This window comes from Ursus americanus, chromosome 21 (assembly GCF_024610735.1).
Source record: "Ursus americanus isolate L20-20 chromosome 21, mUrsAme1.1.p, whole genome shotgun sequence".
Lineage (NCBI taxonomy): Eukaryota > Metazoa > Chordata > Mammalia > Carnivora > Ursidae > Ursus > Ursus americanus.
The window spans coordinates 5,563,419-5,582,459 of NC_142147.1; the positions used below are offsets into that span (position 1 = coordinate 5,563,419).

The 19,041-nt window shown below is 47.7% G+C and overlaps 1 protein-coding gene across 5 annotated transcripts in view; it reads right to left on the reverse strand.

The window, feature by feature from the left end:
* Positions 1-19,039, reverse strand: part of MYLK3 (myosin light chain kinase 3) — a 53,517-nt gene extending 34,478 nt beyond the window's left edge. Inside the window, exons 1-2 of one of the 5 annotated variants that reach the window (XM_087870404.1) lie at positions 11,475-19,039; positions 923-1,410 (exon numbers count right to left, since the gene is read on the reverse strand). In XM_087870404.1, coding sequence (XP_087726530.1) covers positions 923-1,399 — 477 coding nt within the window. In that variant the 5' untranslated portion in view covers positions 1,400-1,410; positions 11,475-19,039. Of the gene's footprint in view, positions 1-922; positions 4,316-6,365; positions 7,740-11,474 lie in introns of those variants that run through there. The other 4 variants (XR_006775420.2, XM_045772705.2, XM_045772704.2 and 1 more) reach the window with 4 other exon arrangements.
* Between the last annotated feature and the right edge of the window lie 2 nt (positions 19,040-19,041).

Genomic DNA, 19,041 nt, shown 5'->3' on the forward strand with positions numbered 1-19,041 from the left:
TGGGGGGAGCGGCATACTTTGGAAGAGACTGCAGGGCAGGCATGGGGGAAGGGGTCAGCAGGGTGAGCTCTGGCCTGGCTGGGGATGAGGAGGGAAGGCACACTCCTGCAGCCCTGCAGCAGACACAGAGCACAGCTGATCTCTTGCCAGAGGCTGGTGGGTAACGACAGTGATTGAAATGGCGGCTCCAGGCCGTCTGAGGGTTGCTAAGTGGCTGACTCTTAGCTGTTCCCAAACAGAGTGTTGCCTCTCTACACCTCACAAGCACACACACAAACAAGCCCCCGCCCCCCCAGCCAAACTTCCATTAGCCAGCGGGGTTGATTATGCAATCCTTGGGAACAGCCGCTCCCAGAAATGCCACACTCCACCCCCAGGCTCCGGCTCCTTCATGGCCTGTGTCCCCCAGGGGTCACTGTCAACACTCATCGTCCAACAAGCAGCTGCACACTCCACCCACTCTGGGACCCAGCGCAAGGTTGGGGACAGGAAGGGGAGGGTTCTAAAAGGGGGTTCTGTTGGGGTCAACTGGTTCCCACCTGTTTCCTACTCTAGGTACAACAGAATAAAAAGAAGTCACGGGAATGTCCAATAAACTTCCCTGTCTTCCTCTCCCTAATGGCCCCTTTACCCCCACTTGTAGGTGCTCTGAAGCTGCCCAAGGCCCCACAGACCTCACCGAGGCACTGCCTCTTCCTTTCACTGGGGAGAGCAGCCGGTCCGTGACCCGTCTGGAAATCCACCTATGACCTTTCAGGTTCAGTCTCTCCTTTTCCCCGTCAACAGGTCATACAGGTGACACAGGAAAGGAACAACGGTTCCTAGCGCTCCTGATCCTAACTGTCTGGCTAGTGTCCCCACCAGGGCCACTGGGTCTCCCTTTCAGCCAGCAGAGTACCGGGGTGGGGAAGCAGGAACCAACCTCCAAAGCGCCGTCAGCCAGGCTTCCTTTCCTCCAGGGGACGCTCCCTTGCATGATGAAATCCACCACCTTCGAGTTCTGGAACACGGCCCCCACCAAAGCGATGGCCTTGTCCACGGCCACTACCATTCTGAACAGGGCTTCAAGCCTGGCGCCTTGCTGGGCAGTATCCTGCCGCACAGCCCTCGCCAGCTCCAGGACCTCCGGCCACCCAGCCTGTGAGGCAGCTGGAGGTGTGTGGTCAGCCCCACCCGGGCCCAGAGTCTGAGAGGCCTCCAGCCGGTGCAGGCCTTGCTCCAGGTGGCCCATCCCTTGGTACACACACTGCAGTTTCTCTGTGACATCTTCTTGGAAATGCAAGAGTTTGTCAATCTTCTCGTTCAGCACATTCAGCTTTTTGTCCATGGTGGTTAAGCAGGCCTTGCCTGACACCGGCAGCCCCCTGGTCTCCAGACCCTCCTTGGAGGCTCCGGACATCCTGCTGTGGGCTTGACAAGGACGAGGAATCAGAACAGGCACAGACTCCCGGTTTTCACTTGGGCAGCGGTCCCTGGAAGTTCATTGTTCTCGAAAGCTAACAGCCTCACCCCGCAGCTCTGACCCACAGGGAGAGCCTGAGTGGTTTAGGGAGCCCCGGGGACCAGGCTCTCTCTCTGAGCCTTCGCCTTTGCTTATCTCCCGCTCCACGGTGGCCATGAGTGACAGGCTGGGTTTGGCAAGGCCCTTCTCCTTGGGGCCCTTTTGACATCATGGCAGCATTTAACATTCCTCTCTGAGAGGGTGCTGATGGGCAAATATTTTAAGAATCTGCCCCAGGCAGGCAGGGGTTTGAGTAGTTGAAACAAAAGGTTAGAAGAAAGGGGGTCCCTTAGGTAATGAACCAGAACACTGGACTTCACACGGGGCCTCAGGGATCCCAGGGCAGAATAAGACCTTTAGCGGCCCATAGCCCTGAGGAGCACACGGCGTCCTGCCTGCCGCAAACACACTGAACTCACGAGGAAAAGCAAGACCAGGAATCAATGGGAGGCCATGCTGATTTTTGCCATGATAAAAATTGTGATGCTTCTGCAAATTAAAAACAAATGTTTGGTGTCCCGACTTTGCAGGTGCCCCAAATAAGTGTTTGGGCTGCCTGTGGGGTGAATCTGCAGCTCCCTCCCCACAAGGGGCCCTCAGTCACTAGCTGCTTGTGCCTAAAAATAGAAGTGAGGGAAAACGGCTCAGGCTTCCTTCCAGGTGCCATCCCTCAGGTCATTTTCCTCACAGAGCCCTCTGGGGCGTATCTGCCAGTGGGCTCCTGCCGCGCCCCCCCCCCTCCAGCACTGACCACACACGCAGGCATCGGGCACCCCATCTCTTTACACTGAAGCAGGCGTAGCAGCTGCCTAGAGGGCAAGGGTGCCTGTGTTTCCGGTAGTTTCCAAACGTTTGATCTTCAAACCCTTGGTTCAAATGGAACTGTTAGAGAAGCTTCACGAAAGAAAGCAGACAAAGGAGATGCTCAGGCTGACCCTGAGGTGGGGTGCCAGGAGGTGCCCACAGACTCCCTAGGCTGCTGGGGAGCCACTGACTGACACCATTTTCTTCCAGGCCCTCCTAGAGAGAAAACTGAGGGGGAGGGAATGTGTCCAAGGTCGCCCGGCGCCAGGCCTGCTGAGGCTAGCACAGCTTAGCCAATGCCGGGCCCCAGGGAGGGGGGTCTTTAGTTTCCTGCTAAGCTTCCTCCTTCTGAATAAAAGCAATCATGAGAAGAAACTTTGACCTGGAACGCTGACGTCTAAAAACACCTTTAGATCATTTTGCTATGTTAAGCTACAGGTGACTCGTGCACGCAAGGGCAGCTTGCCCGCAAACCCCCTCACTGCCCGTCCCTCTACTGGGGCAGCGGCCCTCAGCCGTCCATGCAGGAATCCAGACCCATTTCCTGGGGCACAGTCCTGGGTGTCAGTGGCAGAATGGTCTGGAGCCTGCTCAAAGGAACACTAGTCTCTTAGAGGACTGTGATTTAAAATACACACAAATAAACTCTCCTGGGAAAAAGAAATTTGGGGAACACTGTGCTCCACTCCTCTTGGGGATTCACGACGCCCTTCAGCGGGACCTCATCTGCCACAGAAGGAAACCAGCACCTGACCAGGGAATCACTCCTTCCCCGCACTCAGCGTCTCATATTGCTCTGTGGGACCCACACTTTGGGAAGCGGCTGCCTAGAGACATCTCCGGGTCTAACACCAGCTCCATGTCTGTCCCACAGCAGGTATGGATAATCTAAAGAGACAGACCCAGCTTCGGGGACAGAGTTTCCACCAGTGCGAGCCACAGGCAGCTGCTGCGGGGACTTTCCAAGCAGCCTACATGCAGCCGAGCCTGGGCTTAATCAAGCCTGGACACATATCTTGAAAGTCCAGCTGAACCCAAAGAAAAACAAATGTCCCAGACACATATCTATATCAAAAGCTAATTATTTAAATTACAAAAGGATTTGTCCCTAGGTCTCCCTTAAGCAACAAGTGATTATAAGGCAGCTGGTGGAGTAGAAACGTGGCCACTGCATCCTCCACCGTTCTAGAACCTCCCTGGAGTTCCCTGAGCCCGTAACTGTCCTTGGGCTGGCCTCAGTGCCCAGGTGCACCAACATGCCTGGCCAGTGGTGGGTATTCAACACGACCGTACGGAAGGAATGAACTAAGGGGGCCCCAGATGAGCAGGAGGCTGGACTGAGTTTCGGGAGACTTGTGGAAGGAGGAGCCGGCAGCTGGGGTTTCCCAGAACAAAAAAGTACCCGGCAGGACACTTCCACAATTCCCAGAAGTAAGCTCCAGGACCTTCTGGGAAAAAGCTCGGAATATGCCGGCAGGTGAAATCCTTGAGGCTGCTTTGATGAAAAGGAGCAGCCAGGAGGACCAGCTTTGAATCCCTTTCATTTCTCTGCCTAGAGGAGAAATGAGGCATGGCTTCTCTCCAACTCTGCCGGATGCACAGGGCACAGCAAGAACTGTGGGCAATTCTTTTTGGTCCATGGCGCCCGCCCAGGGGAGAGGAGAGGCATTCCATCCTCGAGTCAAGTGAACACAGACCTGAGAAGAGGCAGTCATGCTGGATGGGTACAGAGTAGCAAATCCAATGACACTTCATCTTTCCTGGGTGACAAGACAGCTGATGCACTCCCAGAAAAACACAGACTGACCTCTCTTTGCCATAGGCTGGGATCAGCGTGCACTGAACCCAAGACTCTTCCCCGGCCTTTCTGGTGACAGCCAGTTTTCCCTGTGCAACCCCAGAGGCGCTGTGGACCCTGAGGCCCCAGGTGGAATAAGAGGGGAGCAGAAATGCAAGGCTAAGGAGTCCATTCCCAGGCAGTGACTCCCCTCCTTCCCCACCCCTGCACAGAATGAACATGGCTAGGAGAGGCCCCACCCTCCCTGGAGATCAGAGGTCTATTTCTGGAGAAACTCAATGGTCCATAATACAACAGTTCTACGTACTGGCATTGGCAATCCCTGCAAGCCCTCATCTCATCACCCTCAACAAGCCAGCCAGTCAGTCAACAAGCCTCAACCACTCACCCAGTTTTTTGTGCCTTACTCTGAAATATGCACAGATAAAAAATTATCGCTAGGTATTCAAACAAAGCTCCCAAGATGAAAAGGGGAGCCCCCCCCACCAAAACAGAAACACAACTGTGGAGGAAAGAGAGAAAACAAAAAACAGAAGAAAGTTTCAAAAAGGCTCTCAAGAGTTGCCAAAGAAAAGTGCAAAAGGCTATTCCATCCATTAAAAAAGAAGGTGTTACGGGAAAAGAACAGGTATAGAATAAAAGAGAGGTCTTGGAAATTATATGAGTGTTAAAATTTTTAAATCCAATATGGAGATGAGAAAAGAAAGTTAAGATAATATCCCAGAAAGTAGATGCCTACACAGGGAAAGAAAAGATAAGAGAACAGGCAATGGATCTGGGCCCACTTCTAGTTAACTGGAGTTTCAGGAGGAGAAATGAAAGAGGGAAGGAATTTATCAAAGAAATAGCACAGTCATTATGTAATTTTAGAACACAGGGATAAAGAGAAGATTACAAAATCTCCCCAAAACGTGAAAGAAAAAAAATCATATAACAAGGAACTAGAATCAGGATGACATCAGACTTCTCATCCTTAAAACGGCCTGCGGCTGGAACACAGGCTGGCTGTAGAATTCTAGGTCAGAGATCTGAAGACGTGGCACCTTTGTTCGAGGACAGCGGGAAGCATTTTAAGACTTGTGGAGGTGTAAAAAATGCAAACACTCTTTGAAAGAAGGACATTAAAGTGCATGATTGATTTTTCAGTGACCAGTATTTGCATAATATTTTTCACACTATGATGTCATAATGGGGTCAACGCTTTACAGAGTTAAAACTATGACGTTGTAAGGATGGGGGAGGGGGGCGGGGAGACTAACGAAGCTGAATCGTTGCTCTTCGCAAGAAGCACACAGAGAATGTACCAAACTGATGAGGAGCAAAGTGGAGGCAAATACCAGGAGAAAGAGCCGAAAGACCCCGGTGTTTGCCGCTGGGAAGCAGGACAGGGAGCAGATGTTGCAGAGGTCAGGGTACGACGCGTGAGGGGGTCTGTATTTATGACACGTGTCGCAGCATGCTGCGGTGAGGGTCTTGTTCTAACAGAATCCAATATGACCATTTTCTGCGGGATGGAGGCCATGTATCTGGAGGGAAGGATGCTTCTCTACTTGACGCAAAAGGACAGGAGGGGCCCGCTGCCTACACGGAACTTACTCAACCTCTGGGAATGGGCTTTCCTCATCTCGATGGGGGGAGGGGGGGTAACGGTGCATTAACCGCGGGCTGAGTCCTCATGTCAGTGAAACACTTAGCACCAGGCCTGGTCCGTGGTTAGTCCATGAAAGCAGGAGACATTCGAACTCACCACCGCGCCCCCGTCCCCCGCCCCCAACGGTCAGCCAAGCGGACAGCAGTGTGTGCAGCCATCTCGTTGTGGGCTGGGGGCAGGAGGGGAAGGAGGCACTGCCCCTGTCCTAAATCAGTCCCCCAGGCACAAGGCCCACCCAGGCCACCTCCCTCAGCGGATGTGCACTCAAGAAGCGCGCACCTGTCCTCCGTCAAGCCGCGCTTATTCAGAAAAGGAAAGCAGAGGGGAAACAGAACCCCAGAAAGCCTCGCTGGGTTCGGCACAGACGACTTGGGGGTTAGCAGCCACGGGGCCTTGTCTGCCCCTGACACCCTGCCTTAGCTGGGGGAGGCCCACGCTGACCATCCCCTGGCTGTACCCTCCACCAAAGCTTCCTGCTGACTGTGTTTCCCCAGGCAAGAGGACCTAAGTCTGGGGGGTCATTGTCACCAAGGCTCCCTTAGTCCCATGACCCTAACAATTGTCCCCGAGGGCTCCTACTTCAAAGCAGACCGGCCTGGAGCCGCCCTTACCGCAAATATCTGGATGTAATCTGACGCCCGCTGCTGGCCTCTGGCGCTGGGACTGCGAAGTGCCGGAGTGGGGCACAGAGTCCTCATCCTGCGGCTGCGGCCACGGTGCCAGCTCGATGTTTACTCTGCCTGGAGATGCCCAACCGCCCAGAGTGCTGGGAATGAGGTGGGCTGGCCGGCCAGGCTGATTTCTCTAGAACTCAGGCAGCAGTGATAAGCCTGGCATTTCCGCTTATCTCTGACCCTGCCCCAGGCCCCAGAGGCATCCAGAGGCTTCGCTCAGTTATCTGGTTTGCGAGGCCGTATCTGCTTCCCAGGGGCCTACTTCCTGCATCACTTCGTGAAGTGTCCGGTTGTGAAACAAACACCGTGTGGTCCAAGGAGGGAGGATAGAAGGGAGGGGGCTTAGGGCAGAACTGACCTGATTTCAAAACCCAGGATCACAGTGCAAGGGCCCAGGAGATGAGCGGCGAATTGCTGCCTTCAGCTAGCCCTCCGGGATAGAGGAAAGCCCCGATCAGCCAGAATGGGCTGGGGGCCCTGCTTTTCTTCCCCGGGGGCTGCTTGCACCCTGGCTGGGAACCTAGTTGGTTGTCTCCAGGCTAGGAGGGTCCAGCCATTCCTCTGCAAGTAGAGCTCTTCAGGAAGCAACAAAGACACACTGTGCCCCCAAGACTGGAGCATGTTGCAGTGAGAGAGAAGACGTGACCTACAGCTCCTACTCAGTGAGGTGCCAGCTCCAACCCAGCCCCCGCCTGCAGGGAGGTTCTCTGTCCAGATCTTCCCAGAGTGCCCCGTGGGAGGCTGGGCCCTCTGCACACCCGGGGAAACACACACACAGATGCTTACACGTACCCATCCCTTCGGACCCCACTCGCTTGCCCTCATTCACAGGAATCAGAGAAAGGGCACGCACGCTTTTACTATTAGCTTCCTTTTCTGAGCGTGACCACAGGCAGACCTGGCGCTGAGCATTTTCAGCGGCGGTATCTTACTAAACTTCACTGCTTCCCTGTAAGGTAGATTACTACTTATCATCCCCATTTTACAGAGGGGGATTAATCTAGAACTTCCATAGTTCACCCAAGGCCGAACAGAGAGCAATGGGGCCAGACTTCCAATCCCGTGGTTATAACTCACGTAATCCTGCCACTTTTAGAGACAGGAGGGATCTCAGAGACCACAAGAGTCAACCCCCTCATTTTGTAGACAAAGAATTTGAAGCCCAGAGAGGGAAAGGGACTTTCTGAAGGTCACATAGTAAGTCAGTGGCAAAGACAGGACCAGATAGCAAAAACTGTCGTCCTCGGAGTGGCCATGGAACTCCTGCCCCATTCTGTGGGTTTATGAGGGGTGTGTGCGTGTGCGTGTGTGTGTGTGCGTGTGTGTGTGTGTGTGTGTGTGTCTAGTCGGATCAGCCTCTGCCTCACAGGCTCAACTCTGACAGTTGTCTGGGGAAATGAGGAGGGGACAGAGGGGCTCGGGCCCCCAGATGCAATATTAGATGCTTAGTCTTTCATAGAAGAATATCTACAACTTTTCTCACCTGGCTATCCAGAAAGATCCTAAAGCAACAGCCACAGTCCTGCCAAGATGAATCCAGGAACTGATAAAACCAAAGTCAAGTTGGCCTCTCTGAAGAAGCAGAGAGGGACATGACAGCTGTGTGGAACCTGGCCTGTGCTTGAGGGGTCCCCTGCAAGCTCTCGGGTGGCCACTGGGTTTGTCCCCAGGATGTCACTGTCCTCTGTGGTCAGCTTTCCTACCCTGGCTTGAAGTCCTTTTATTTGGTCAATTCCTCTCCCCCATGCCTAGTCCAAATTATTGCCTGCCTAAGCAAGGTACCGGCCTGAAAATACCGGAGAAGAACAAAAGGCGCGCGCAGGAGCCAAATTCAGACCAGCACGCATTCATTTGCTCATTCATTCATTCGGCATTTATTGAGCAATACTTATCAGGAAATGATAAAAGCACTCATATTTATTGAGCACATCTTTGTGGCAGGCACTGGGCTACAACTTTATATAATGACCTTTTGCCCCTCAACACTTATAAGAGGAAGGGACTATTATCCCCACTTCGCAGACAGGTATACTGAGGTTTGAGCCATTTTCCGAAGTCAGCATAAGACCCTGTATATACATCAGGCAGGCAGCCTCCGAGTCAGCTTACAACTGAAAAGAGTCTAGCTAAAACATCTGCTGTCTAGAACCCGACTCTGTCTCTGGGGGGCTGCATTTGCCAACTACCAATTGAGAAACACATTATATATGCAAGTTGGAATCAGGCCAACCAGTTTCATACCAACACGTTGCATTGCTGGCCCTTCTACCAGCTCACACAGTAAGATGCAACCACCTGCAAAATACTTCAACATGTGCTTACGTTTACACTCATTTGAGGTGGATGGATTATGGTCCCCATTTTCCCCATGCAGAGGCTGAGGCTCTCACGGTCAGAGTCTGTGCCAAACTGGACCTTGGACTTGGCTCTATAGCTCTAGGGCCTGTGTCCACAGCAGTGGGCAGGGTTTCTGGACCCCACCACCACCACCACCACACACACGTACCCACATCACTTTGGGACCCTAACTCACCTGGCCTGACTGACAGGAATCAGAGAAGGGGTTGCAGGCCTTTGATAATAGCTCACTTTTCTGAGCCTTACCAAAGGCAGACCCTGTGCTAAGCAATTAGCGGCAATATCTTATTTAAACCCCTTGATCGTGCCAACCCTGTGAGCTCAGAGCCCTGCTTGTGTTGTGGGAACTCAGCAAGTCTGGACGGGAGCAAAGTTAACACCTTGGAATAACAGAGAAAGTAAGATAGTCATTAAGTCCTAGACTCAAAGGATGTGGGCGTAATGGGGCAAAATTGGAAAATACATCAGTGTTTCCAGCCCTCCCATGTCTGATAAAGAGAATTCCTTCTTCATCTGCTCAAATTCTCCCCTCTTAGTACAGCCCTACCCTCTGAGGAAAGCCTGGCTTCGGGATTTTCAGTGTCAGATCTGAAGGATGGGTGGTAAGGTGAGACCTGAGGTCTGGAAGAGCGGATTTGGCTGAGCTAGGGAGCAAAGCACCAAGAGCAGAAAAAGAAAAAAGGGGAGAGATAGATACCGAGCAGCGTCTGGGGTGGAAGAGTGGGGACCTGGAGCAGCCCCAAGATGCAAGAGAATGGGAGTGAAAAGAAAGGAGGTTTTGGGAGACTGTCCTGTAGGACAGAAATGCTCATCAGGGACCCTAAGGAGGAACAGCATAGTGGCAAGGCTCCATGGCCCCGGGTCTCTGCAGAAACTCAGTCACATGACGTTAACTGATTCAGATGTAAGAGGGAAGCAAAGAAATTGGAAAAAAATTTTGGCAAAGAGGGAAGATTTCTCGGAGGAAATGGGACTTGAGTTGAGCCTTGGTGAAAGGGTGAGATTTGGGGAGACCAAAGAAAGAGCCGTTCTCGTAAGGACTCAGAGTGAACAGAGCTCCAGATGCAGCCTGGCAGGCGGGAGCGACAGCACATAGACTAGCCTCAGGTCAGGAGGTGTCGATGGAGGCCCAAATGATTTGGCAGGCAGGACCCCAAAGACAGTGGACCCAGAAGATCAGGCAGAGACATTTAGACCCAAAGCAGCAAGATATAGGGACAACAATCCTATGAAATGTTTTTAGGTAGGAAATAACATGATTAAATTAGTGTTTAAAAAGGTATGGGATAATTACCTAGGCGGGGGCGGGAGGTACCGACTCGGAGAGGACACAAAGTCACTTTGGGGATTTTGGAGATGTTTTATATCCTGAGTGGTGGTCGCATTGGTGTATGCATATGTGCATACAGGTCTGCTGTATTCAATAGGCTATAAGATTTGTGTTCTGTATTTTATGTACGTTATGCCTTAATCAGGTTCTGCTAGCAGGAAAAAAGGGGGGTTACTAATGCCCCTGACAGCAGGGTGCAAGTGGATTGCAAGGACACAGGATCAGCATCCACACAGAAGCTAAAACCAGCAAGTGTTCACTAGTTCTGGGGTGCATGCTGTTGCCAAAACACGGGAGTGCTGAGGAAGTGGAGTGACCTCTGAGAGAACGAGTCTTTGAAAGTCTTTGAAAGCAAGGGCTGACTGAAGTTCTAAGGTCCTCATTCCCCCGACAGCCTCTAACGTGCAATAGAAGCAGGAACCTCCCCCCACCCCCGCCCCAAGAGGAGACTCGAAGGATTTATGATACTCTCCCCAGATCCAACAGGTGAAGACCTCACCCCAAAAGCAGGCCGTAAAGCAGCAGGTACACACATTAGAATCCGTGTTTGTTTGAAATATACATATATGCCAGGATGGTTAATTCTGCATGAGAGAATTGTAGATGATCTTTGTTTTCCATATTGCTTTTATATAATTATTCTAAATTTTTAAATGTGTATTTGTGTCATTAAACAAGTTTGTTTTTCTATAATAGTCACCATTTACGTGGACCCACAGGAATTACTAGAGAGACAATATGCACCAGAGAGAGGTTTAATTAACCAAGAACAGGGTAATAGACTCCCTCGGGTCCCTAGCCGATAGAAAACAGCATTTATTAACCTTATACGGAGGTCTGAGATCAATTGCTTAGCCTTAAATGGACAGAAGGCAGGAGGTATAACAGACTCGGAAGGATTCCTCAGAAACAGCAAACCCCAGGCGGGAAGAGCAACAAGTCATCTTCGCACTCTGTTTTCGAAACAGATTTTTGGCCCATTGCGACTTGGAAACAAATGTTCCAGACTCCACGCGCAACTCAGAAACTACACGGTCAAAGTAATTTGGGATTTTTTTTTTTTAAAGTTGGCACACATTTGGGAACAATCCCCAACGACAGCATTTTCAAAGGACTGAAGGACCTGTAAGCACTAATCACAGCAGTAAGTTTGGACACGGTTCCGAAGTCTGAATCATACATGCAGCTCCCCAAACTTGCACAAAACCAAAGACAAATCCATGCACCTAAAACTGTTAGCTTTTGTTTTCGCTTGTGGGTTTTGGTCAGATTCTAAAAGTGTTTTCTGGAGGGTCTCCATGCCCCTAAGGCACCCACTAAAAGCACAAACACACAGTAAATTTATCGTCTGCACTTACATAGAACCTTCCATCCATGGATCCCAAGTGGTCTGTCAGAAATATTGTTTTCCTAAGTCCCCAGTGAGATGTGTAAATATTGTTGCCTCCATCTCATGCTCAGATAAACTTAAATATGTGGGCAGTTAAGTGGCTTGTCAACGGTTATAACCCAAGACAAAATCCTTGCAAGCTGCCCTCTGGTCTCCCTTCCTCCCTTCCTCTGCTGACCGTCCCCTTTGAGCTTTCTCGTTGGCCCTGGCTTAAATCAGGCACGCAGACCATTGTTTCCCTGGTGATGGAGGTGGCGTTCTATTTCCTGCCCTGAATCTGGCACAGGGCCCCGGCTGCAACGCATTTAGCCACAAGTGCATCAGCCGTGCGTGAGTGGGGACAGCTTGGCTCCTTGGAAACCTAAGTGGCGTGTGTCAGCTGGCTCCAGCCCACCGAGAGCCACTCCAGGCCACGCTGCTAACTCCTCCATCATCAGCCCAGAGCAACCCACAGTGCCGGCGATGACGTCTCTCAGAGAGGGGTGAACAAATGGAGACAAGCTCAGAGGCAAGTGCTCCAGCCCCGCTCCAGCACAGCCCTCGGGGAGAAATAATCCGTAGCAGTCCGGGGACCCAGGCCCTTCGATCAGTACAGCCCGCCCTCTGTTCATCTCTGTGGACAGCACAGCAAAGTGTGATGGTTGTGGATTACATTCCCGGACAGGCCACTGCATTTACACTTCCAATTCCCAGTTGCAGTGTTTATTCTTATGTTTCATTCATTAATTAATGCGTCCTGGAATGACCATTCAGGAACAGATCCAGAAAAATAAGAAAGTTGCTGGGGCACCTGCGAGGGGCAAGAGTGACTACCTGAAAAGTGTTTCTCTGATGGTTGCAGTCATTCTTAGAAACTGGGGGTGGAGAATCTTTTTATGGTCAGTAAATGCCATATATTTTAACTTTCAGTTAATTTCAACTTCTTTACCTCTACACTGTCTTGTTAACCTTACTGGAAAATATGTGCCTCATATGAACTCGAGGCTGCGTTAGTTGCTCTTCCTTCCCATACGCTTCCAAAGCACCTTACAGGTGTTCTATCAGAGCCCATTGGTAATAGTAACACCTAATCTCTGCCGAGCATTCACCTTGTACCAGGTACCCTGACAGACAGTTTACATTCATTAGTTTTTTCAAGTTCTAGGTATTACCATTAATATCCTCATTTTGCAGATAAGGAAACTGGCCCAGAGAGGTCACGAAATCACTGCATTGATTTCCTATGGCTGCCATAACAAATTACCACAAATTTAGTGACTTTAAACAACAGAACAGAACAGAAATTTATTCTCCCACAGATCTGGAGGTCAGAAGTCCAAAACCAGTATCACCGAGGTGTCGGTAGGGCTGGGCATCCTCTGGAAGCTCCCGCTTCTAGTAGCTGCTGGCATTTCTTGGTTTATGGCCACAATACTCAGTCTCTGCCTCCATGATCTCACTGCCTTATCTGCTCCTCTGTGCGCGTCCTCCTGCCTCCCTTTTACGATGATACATGTGATTACATTTAGGGTCATCTGGATAACCCAAGATAACCTCTGCATCTCAAGGTCCTTCACTTAATCATATCTGCAAAGTCCTTTTTTTTTTTTTTTTTTTTTTTGCCATCTAATGCAACAGTCATAGGTTCCTAGAATTAGGGTGTGAATGTCTTTGGGGGGGGGGCATAATCTAGCCTATGAGTCACTATCTAGTAGGTAGTGCCTTCAAGTTTCCCTTCACACGGGCTCATGAAGATTCATCACTGAAGTGGGTGTTGGAGCCTCGAGAGTAAGAGCGTAGGCTTTGGTGTGCGAGGCAGATCTAGGTTTGAAGCCCAGTTTCCACCACTTACTGTATGACTTCAGCAAGCAACTTACCCTCTCTCAACCTAGTGTTAATTAAGGATTAAATGGGATAATGAATGTGAAATGCATACAATGGTGCCTTCATGCAGTTTAGAGCTCAGTGAATTGTAACTGCTGTCCTTTTTTTAAAAGCGAGGTCTAAGCTGGAGTTCTGACCCAACCTTGCAGATGGAGGTTGGTGAACACCAGGCTTCTACAGATGAAGAAATACGAAAATGAGGAGAAAAGTAAATTCTGCCACAGAGCCAAGGAAAGTCAGTGCTAACGAAACATAGAACTTTCAAAACCATTTGGCATGGAACAATATAAAGACCTACCAGAACTAGCTATGTAAAGGATTTCTGCTCTTCAAAAGTGAAGAATATGATCTTTCTCCAGAATAGGGATCTGGGCCCCCAAAATGTGTAGTTTTGCCAATAGATATTCCTACACACTGTTATAAATAGAATTCATCTGGAAATTCACACTCTGATGGTCGTCTTGAGGTAAACTGATTCCAATTTCAAGACCTACAGCAAAAAGAATGACCAGTAAATCAAGAACATGGAGAATAAACTAAGTAAATCAAGAGCATGGAGAATAAACTAGGAAAAACAGGCAGGAAATAGTAGGAGAGAACAGTAGAGGGGGAACAAGAACATTTGAATCTGGGTGTTTGTTATTACTATATTTGAGAGACGCCATGCAAACTCGTTTGCCTGCTTGACAATGAGCAAAATAAATGTGATTTGGTTCTCTTCCATTATTTAGCTGGGATAGGATAACATGAAGTTTAACAAAGAAGTTTTAGTACTGCACTTCCAAATGTTGTCATGTATTATGATATGTTCAACTTGCTGTATTTCATCCAATCAGGTTTTTTAGTTTAATATGCTGGGATTCTTTGTGATAGGACAAGGGTTTCTCAATTTGGGTAGAAAGTGTGAAGCAGGACGTAATAGGTTTTGTTTTTTTACAAAAGGAAAAACCCTAAACTACTTAAATGTAAACCAGTAGGGGAAAGAATGATAGTTCTACATCCACTGTCAAGTTAAAATTCACAGAACACCACATAAAACTGGATCCTATCTAAATTAAAAAGATAAATACCCTGACAACCAGATGAGAGACAGAGATAGTAAATCCATTAGCAATGGTTGAGGATATACACCCAATTATTAATAGCAGTTAGTTCCTGGGCAAAGAGCAGAATTGAGTTAGGGAAAAAGAAGAAGGGAAAAGCCAATTTCCCTTTTCAGTCTACATGCTTTTGTATTTGCATTTTTATGAGGAGCATGTTTTTGTACCTTACTAGTTTACTTTTTTAAGCAATGAAAGACAAATCATTTTAATGGAAATATTTCATTAATATAGAGGAGTTTTGCTGGAAATATTACTTGTGGGATAACAAACAGTAAATGTGTGGGGGGGTTTTGACCTTTATTAGTGAACCAGACACGTTCTCTCTGCCTTGACTCTGTATTAAAGGAACAGAAGTACACAAAGGAATAACCCATACCTGAGGGAGAAAAGAGTAAGGGAATCTCATATTGGGATGAGAGAGTGGGCGCATATCTGGCAGCCAGGAAGCTGACGGCAGAGGGTTAATAGGTCAGGGACACCGTAGAGAGCGGAGGTATGAGGGCTGCAGAGGAGGGCAGCCAGTCAGCCTGAGGGGACCCAGGCAGGCTCTGATGGTGGATCAACTGTACCCACCTGCTTTTCTCTACCACCCCCTGTCATCCCCCAGTCCCTTGCACACACACCCAGCAAGTATAGGCACCTGGCATCTACCCTAAGGCAAAAGCAAACAAGTCCCTGACAGCTCTTCTCTAAAGAAATTGAACAATTCATATTGGAGTCTGTTTTTAGTCCTCAACTTGATGTCCCACAGTAAAGTCCTCATTCTGGCAATCGGGTGCTTTCGGTCTCAAAATGAGTTCCCACTCCCCTCCCCCACCTCATGCCCAGAGCACCCAGTCAGATTTCTCACTGGGAAAATGACAGAGCCCAGTTGCATGGACCTTCTTTCTTAAATATGACAAGACACCAAGATATTAGCAGATCCAGAAGCTTGAGAGAGAAAGACCAAGACAAAGTCTGGTGGAAACAAACATAATCAGGGAATAGAAGAAAACTTGACTCAAAAAGATATAACAAAGATTTTATAAAACCACAAGAGGTTGATTTGAAAAAAAAATCAGAAAAACGATTAGAGATTTAAAATACAACAGCTAAAATAAAATGCTCCAAATTAGAATCATAAGATAAAATAAAGGAGATCTTCCAGAGCATAAGATAAAAAGAGAGAAAAATGTGAAAGAACAGATAAAAATCCAGAAGTCTGATGTTCACCAAATGGAATCCCAGAAGGAGAGAGAAAAAAGGCTGGGAGTGAGAGGGGAGGGCTGAATGAAGTCCAGCCATTTCCCCATCTTAGCATCACCCATTTCCAACGGAGCTCTGATGGAAGTCACAAGACTGGGGGATGGTATATTCAGGAAGGGTAGTTGAGGGTAGCTACTCAAGAAACTATTAAGAAAGCTACTACTTTCTTAATGTGGCCTAATAGCCCCAACGAAGCCAGGACATGTCCTTTGTTCATGTGGGCACTTGGACCCTAAGGATAACTCACTTGACTCACTGAGAGAAATGCTAAAATCAGGACAGGGTGAGCAGAGCCCTGAGATTATCACTAGTGACAGTCCTCCAGACAAACATCAGTCCACCTTCTTTGGATCTGATTGTTCATTTGCTTGTAATCTCTCTCAAATCCCCAGGATTCAGCTCATTTCTCCATCTTATTTATAAGGATATCATGACTTTTTCCAACACCTTGTTCTACAGAGCGTAGCAGGCACCTGTCAGGTGAGTGCCTGGTTAGTAAACATTCTGCCTTTTCTAGGAATGCCCCTAACACAGTCTACACTGGTAGACTCCCAGCAGCCATGTCAGAACTATGAGACGCTGGTGCCCACCCAACTACTCATGACTGATTAACCCACGAGTAGATTTCTGATCAATTCAAAACAACTGGATTTTCCATCCTAGAAAGCTGAAAATTGATCTGGTGAGACAGAGATTCTAGAGACAGTCTTTATACTTCAACCTATAAAATCCTATATATTGAAAAAGACAGGATAAAAAAAAAAAAGCCACAAATGAGGAAGTATAAGAAAAAGGCACAAAAGTATTTGTCAAGAACCACAAACTATACGGGGCACCTGGGTGGCTCAGCCGTTAAGCGTCTGCCTTCGGCTCAGGTCATGATCCCAGGGTCCTGGGATTGAGCCCCGCATCGGGCTCCCTGCTCTTTGGGAAGCCTGCTTCTCACTCTCACACTCCCCTTGCTTGTGTTCCCTCTCTTGCTGTCTCTCTCTGTCAAATAAATAAATAAAATATTAAAAAAAAAAAAACAAACCCATGAACTATGATATAGGCAAAGGTAGATTCACTGGAGACTTTCAGACCTCCAATGAAGAAGCAGAATCCATGAAAGACAGGTTTTAGGAAGTAGTCAAGGCATAGAGTTGAGAGATGAGGGTATGGTAAGAACTCTTAGGGAAAGAGACTTTTGAGGTGGCATTTTGTTCAGGAAAAGGTGGTAAGGCCAAGGAGGAGACCATAGTAATCAAGATAAAAGCCAGCCAAAATATGAACAAGATATTTTAATCCAAAACTTGCATCTGAGGGGCACCTGGCTGGCTCAGTCAGTACAGCATGAGATTCTTGATCTCGGGGTTGCAGGTTTGAGCCCCCCAGTGGGTGTAGAGATTACTTAAAAATAAAATCCTAAAAAAAAAATTGCATCTGAAAGAAACCCTGCAACACACTTGGAGAGGACAGTTGCATTGATCAGGAAGGTGAGGTGAGCACTCTGCTTTCTGCACTTTCATGTAGTATTCCCAAAACAGTTTTTTTAAAAAGGTCTTTCTACCTACTTAAATCCCCTATTTTCCAGATGATATCCATGTCATTTTCCTGGCTACTCAGAGTCATATTCAGCTATTTGAAATGTATTTCCCTGTTTTCCTCCATCTTATAAGCTGTTGTACTTCTGTTATGGAAGGCTGTCATTCAGAATGGAAGGAGAGATAAAGAGCTTCCAGGATAAACAGAAACGAAAAGAATTTGTGATCACTAAAACAACCCTGTAAGAAATATTAAAGGGGATCCTGTAATCGGAGAGAGAGCCCTCAAGTAACATGGACCAGAAAGGGGGACTTTTGCAGGCAATACAATGGCACCGAATTCATATATTTCAATAGTTCCTCTGAATGTAAATGGGCTAAATGCTCCAATCAAAAGACACAGGGTATCAGATTGGATAAAAAAGCAAGACCCATAAATATACCATCTACAAGAGACTCATTTTAGACCCAAAGACATCTCCAGATTGAAAGTGAGGGGGTGGAGAACCGTTTATCATGCTAATGGACATCAAAAGAAATCTGGGGTAGCAATCCTTACATCAGACAAATTAGATTTTAAACCAAAGACTGTAGCAAGGGATGAAGGGATAAATATTATAAATATTTATGCACCTAACTTGGGAACAGAAGATTATATAAACCAATTAAATAATAAAATTAAAGAAACACATTGATAATAACACAATAATACAATCCAACAATGGACAGATCATCTAAGCAGAAGATCAACAAGGAAACAAGGGACCATTCAAAATGACACAATGGACCAGATGGACTTCACAGATATATACAGAGCATTCCATGCTAGAGCAACAGAATATACATTCTTCTCAAGTGCACATGGAACATTCTCCAGAATAGATCACATACCAGGTCACAAAGCAGGTCTCAACTGGTACCAAAAGACTGGGATTATTCCCTGCATATTTTCAGACCACAATGCTTTAAAACTTGAACTTAACCACAATAGGAAATTTGGAAGGAACTCAAATACATGGAGGCTAAAGAGCATCCTACTAAAGAATGAATGGGTCAACCAGGAAATCAAAGAAGAATTTTAAAAATTCATGGAAACAAATGAAAATGAAAACACAACTGTTCAAAACCTTTGGGATGCAGCAAAGGCGGTCCTAAGAGGGAAGAACATAGCAATACAAGCCTTTCTCAAGAAACAAGAAAGGTCTCAAATACACAAGCTAACCTTACACCTAAAGGAATTGTAGAAAGAACAGCAAATAAAGCCGAAACCAGCAGATGAGAAATAATAAGGACTATAGCAGAAATCAATGAAATAGAAACCAAAAGAACAGTAGAACAGATCAACGAAACTAGAAGCTGGTTCTTTGGAAGAATTAGTAAGATTGATAAACCCCTAGCCAGACTTATCAAAAAGAAAGGAGAAGGACCCAAATTAATAAAATCATGAATGAAAGAGGAGAGATCACAACCAACACCAAGGAAATACAAACAATTTTAAGAATAAATTATGAGCCTGGGTGGCTCATTTGGTTAAGCGTCTGCCTTCGGCTTGGGTCATGGTCTCGGGGCCCGGGGATCAAGCCCTGCACAGGGCTCCCTGCTTACGAGGGGGCCTGCTTCTCCCTCTCCCTTTGCTTCTCCCCACTGCTTGTGCACTCGCACGCTTTCTCTTTCAAATAAATAAAATCTTTTTTAAAAAAAAAAGAATATATTATGAGCAATTATATGCCAACAGATTAGACAATCTGGAAGAAATGGATAAATTCCTAGAAACTTAGAAACTACCAAAACTGAAAAAGGA